Here is a 4,726-nt window from a genome sequence, read left to right on the forward strand (position 1 = left end):
AATGTTTCTTTAACATTGGAGGACGAAAAAACAGATTAAATAGAATCTTGGATATGCAATTGGCTTCTACTTCCAAAAATGCATTCAAGCAAGCAGGACCTATGTGGCCAAAATGTCCAGTGAATATAGATTGAAAATTTTTTGCAATGCATCGAGGGATATTTATCATTGATAACCAACAATTATCTTATTTTTGAGGTTTCTTCCCTTTCTATTATGTATGATGCCTGAATCATCTAGACAATCTTCCGTGATCCAAGTCATTTTTTGTCAATATTTTTGAACTCCTTTCTGAATTCAAACTTATGCTATGTTATGTGTTTCCAGATTCCATTATAGTACGGAAACATGTTCTACTAGACAACTACACCAAGTCTTTTCTAAAAGTCTAGATTATCATTACCACAGAAGCACAAAGGAAACGTATATGATTACATGCTAGAGAAGATAATTGTATAAGATAACTGTAGAAAAAAAACCCATCTTATTTGTATTTAGAAAGTCAAACAACCTTGGCTCAAGCTTCTCTAACATAGTTGTATTTTGGCACAATCTAAAATAGTATCGACCAAGTTTGTGTTAACTAACGGTGTTAATTACCAATTTTATAGAGATGTATTTTAGCACAATTTAGAATAGTTTTGATATTTAAGATTTCATTGATAGAGTTTGAGCAATTTTTTCAACTCCATTCAGAGGATCTAAATATGGTTTGATGTTTATCATTCAAATAGTATATTTTGGTTTATAATTTAAGTTTTATGATTCAGATTTGTGTAAACTTCTAACAAGGCATGGTTAACGTAGAAGGATGACTAAATATCGAAAGAAATATGACTTCTCTATTATCAATTATATCATCATACTTTGGATTATAACATCGTAGAATTAGCTAAGATGTGGAAAGAGAAAAAATAATACCATAATTTAAACTCTATTTTGTAGTAGGAGGATTTGCGCCAGCAATTTTTGAACATTGTTCCTTTAACATTGGAGGAGGGAAAAACGGATTAGATGGAATTTTTGGAATACAATTGGCTTCTGCTTCCAAAACTGCCTTGCAGCAAGCAGGACCTATGTGGCCGAACTGTCCAGTAAATATAGATTGAGAAATTTCTGCAATGCATCCAGGGATATTCATCACTGATGACCAACATTTTGTTATGTCAGGTAATCCTGGCATACCAGGACTTGGTTGAAATGGAAAGGGAAAAGGGAATGGAATTGGTAACTGTGGTAGTTGAGCATTTGCCGAGACTACAACGCATATGACCACCAGAAGGAAAGACACATTTTTTGTAGACATGATGAGCTATTGCACTAGAAATAAAGAAGAAGAAAATGATCCTTTCAAATATGATTTTTTATTGAGTTTGTTTTTGAATGATGAACAATAGTACAATCCTTGTTTATTTATATGGGAAGAAATGAAACTACCATATCAATTACCTTGAAGAAACGTCTTCGAATTCTTATAAGGAATTTAATTACTAGCCGTTTTAAAATATTAAAATAGAGTGGAAATCTCCACGAGGGGATGAGACGAACGACATTTAATAAAATATAACTGGCGATCCTTAACCAAACTGATCAGGTCAGTTTCTATAGTCACTCGGTTTTGACTTGCTTCAGTTTGGTTTTGTTCTATTTCGTCTCTTGAATAAGCCAAACCGTTCTCTTTTCCAGAGTGTGTGACTAGTCTTTCACTGGTTCAGTTTAGATTAATGGCAATATTTTGTTTTGTACTATGATGAAGATGGGTGAAGGAGCTTCCCATCGGTTCTATACTATTTAAAAATGTTTAAATTTTTCTAATTAAAACAATGGAATGATTTTTTTTCCAATGACAAATTTAGTGTGTGATAATCCAAAACGTTATTAAATGTAATGTTCATAAAATTTAGTGAGTAGAGTAGAACACGCCTATGTTTCAGAGCTTCCAAATCAATGTCCGTAGCTTCATAGGGAAATTATTGTGTGAAATCAATGAACATTTTATCATACGGTATTATGGTTCATAAATTTTTGCTATAGTTCACACCTCTTTTTTTTATATTTTATTTTCACAGTTCACACTTCTTTAACATTCATAAAATAACTTATTTGTTGAACAATAACTTTTAAATTTCTCTGAACTTTTTCTTCTACTTCGAAGCAACAATTATCTTATTTTTGAACTCATTTATGAATCCAAAGTTATGCTATATTGTGTGTTTCCAAATTAATTCTTTGGGTTGGTTTGGATTGTTTCTATCGGATCCTGGTTGATTCTCGAAATGTATTCAGGTAGGACTTGGATCCTGATTTGTGGCGAAGCTAGAAAATAATTAAGTTGGAGGCATAACTTTATAAACAGAAAAAAAATTAGTTAGGAGCAAATTTTTTTTTTTACCATTAAATTAAAAATATTTAACTGAATTTACTTAAACATTGAAGAAAAAATAAAAAGAGTAGGGGGCACTTGACCCCACTACTCATATAGTGCATCCGCCCCTACTTCTGGAAATGTAAGTGATAATCAACATATATTCGGTTCTGTACAAAACATGTATTTTTTTAATTCAAATTACTCAAAATATCCGATTAACCAGAAATACTCAAAATAACTAAAAACCAAACAAGGCAAAATTTTCTATTCCAACAAAATTATAAATTATAACAAAAATTCGAAGACACAAAATTCAGAAGATGTTAAGACAAGATGATTAGCAAAATCAGTTCCAAACACATAAACAACAAAATCAGTTCCAAACACATAAACAACAAAACCCAATCAATCAAAGATCGTGAAAAACACAAACACAACAGAACAATTTTGTGGAACTTGGAGAAGGTGCTTGATCTCTCATTGCTTTTAGTGTCTTAACTTGTCGAGATGTCATACATTACATGAAAAATAAAAAATCAGTAAAAAAACAAAACAATACTAGCTATCTTCTACAAATACATGACTCTTTCACAATCAAAAGTGATCAAGTTCATATTTCACTAACAAACACTTTGTCCAGACATTGTATCAGCAACCAAGTTCAAATAAGAGCTATATAACTTATCATATTCATTAAAAAGTGTGAAGAGACAGAATAATACCTTATAACTGAGTATGACTCTCTTATTTTCTGTGTTGAAAGTTGCTTTGACACTCGAATTCTAAAGAAAAATGAAAGACGGAAAAAGAATTTCACTCTTCATCCACTTATGTGTACATTAACACTTTAAGTGAAAATTCACTCTTCATCCACTGTTATGTGCACATTAACACTTCAGTCACTAGTCATTGCTCGATACTGAGAACGTGTGGTTGCGTTAGAAGCTTTGGAAGTCAATTTGAGATTTTTTTATTCTTCTTCTTGAACGTTTGGTACTTGTGTTAACTAGGGGAGTTAATTACCAGTTTCATATAATTGTATCTTGGCACAATTTAAAATAGTTTGTTTTTAAAATATCGATGATAGAGTTTGAGCAACTTGCTTTAATTCCATTCAAAGGATCTAAATATGTTACGGATGTTTATCGTTCAAATCGTATATTTTGGTGTTTTACATTTCAGATTAGTATTAACTTTCAACGTTTACTTAGAAAGATGACTAAATATCAAAAGAAATATGACTTCTCTATTATTATTACATTAAGGTATTTTTGGAGTATAACATCGGAGAATTAGCTAAAATAAACTTGATAGTAAAAAAGAAAAGACAACATAATTTTTTCTTCATAAAATGAAATCTATTTTGTAGTAGGAGGATTTGCGCCGGCAATTCTTGAACATTGTTCCTTTAACATTGGTGCTGAAAAAGGGAAAGAAAAAAAAGTTCCTCAAATATGAGTCTTTATCGTGATTGTTTTTGATTGATGAACATATGGTACAGACGTTGTTTATTTATATGGGATAAAATGAAGCTACCATATCAATTACCTTGAAGAAACGTCTTTTGATTTTTATTAGGAATTTAACTACCCGTTTTCAAAATTTAAACACAGTGGAACGACATTAATAAGAATATAACTGACGGTCCTTAACCAAACCGATCAGACCAGTTTATAGTCCTTCGGTTTTGTTCAATTTCCTCTCTTGTGTAGGCCAAAGCGCTCCCTATACTATATAATTAGGTCCAAACTATTTTTCACTAAGCAGAAGATAGGAATTTTTTTAGGTAGAGAGAGAACATGATGGATCTTTTTTTCTCTGCCCTATTGGTTTTGATAAGCTTGTGAGTAGAACTGGATTCAAAAGAACCATTTCAATGGCTTAATACCTTGGTTTCCTTGAGGTGGTAATTTGTTCATTCCTATTTTTTATTCCTGCTGCAATGGTTTTTCAGTGTGTATGACTTGTCAATTAGGCATATTAGTTCAGTTTAGATCAATGGCAATATTTTTGTGTGTACTATACTACTATTTGAGAATGCATGGATTTTATCAAATTAAGAAGAACATAAGAGAGGAAGAGAGAGGAAGAGAAGTTGGAGAAACAAGGAAAGAACAAAAGGATCATATCTAATAAGATAAAAAAATGAATAAGATAAAATAATTAGAAACGTCAAAAATATAAAATACCAAGTAAGCGATTGGAAAATTGGTTTTTTTCAATCCTAAAATATGCACATATGTATTTTATACCTGAATTATATTACGGTGCTAAATCATACACTATGTTAAAAAAAAAATTACATACCTAATCTTTTGTTTTTGATTTGTGCTAAAATATACATTTGATTAAATTGTA

At 31.0% G+C, this 4,726-nt stretch overlaps 1 protein-coding gene across 1 annotated transcript; it reads right to left on the reverse strand.

Moving 5' to 3' along the window:
• Window positions 1-934: 934 nt before the first annotated feature.
• Window positions 935-1,306, reverse strand: LOC112082910. The gene has a single exon (XM_024150608.1). It carries the CDS (start codon window positions 1,304-1,306, stop codon window positions 935-937), a length of 372 nt encoding a protein of 123 aa, XP_024006376.1.
• Window positions 1,307-4,726: the final 3,420 nt, after the last annotated feature.

The sequence above is a fragment of the Eutrema salsugineum genome, unplaced genomic scaffold (assembly GCF_000478725.1).
Source record: "Eutrema salsugineum unplaced genomic scaffold, Eutsalg1_0 scaffold_7, whole genome shotgun sequence".
In the NCBI taxonomy this organism is placed as follows: Eukaryota; Viridiplantae; Streptophyta; class Magnoliopsida; order Brassicales; family Brassicaceae; genus Eutrema; species Eutrema salsugineum.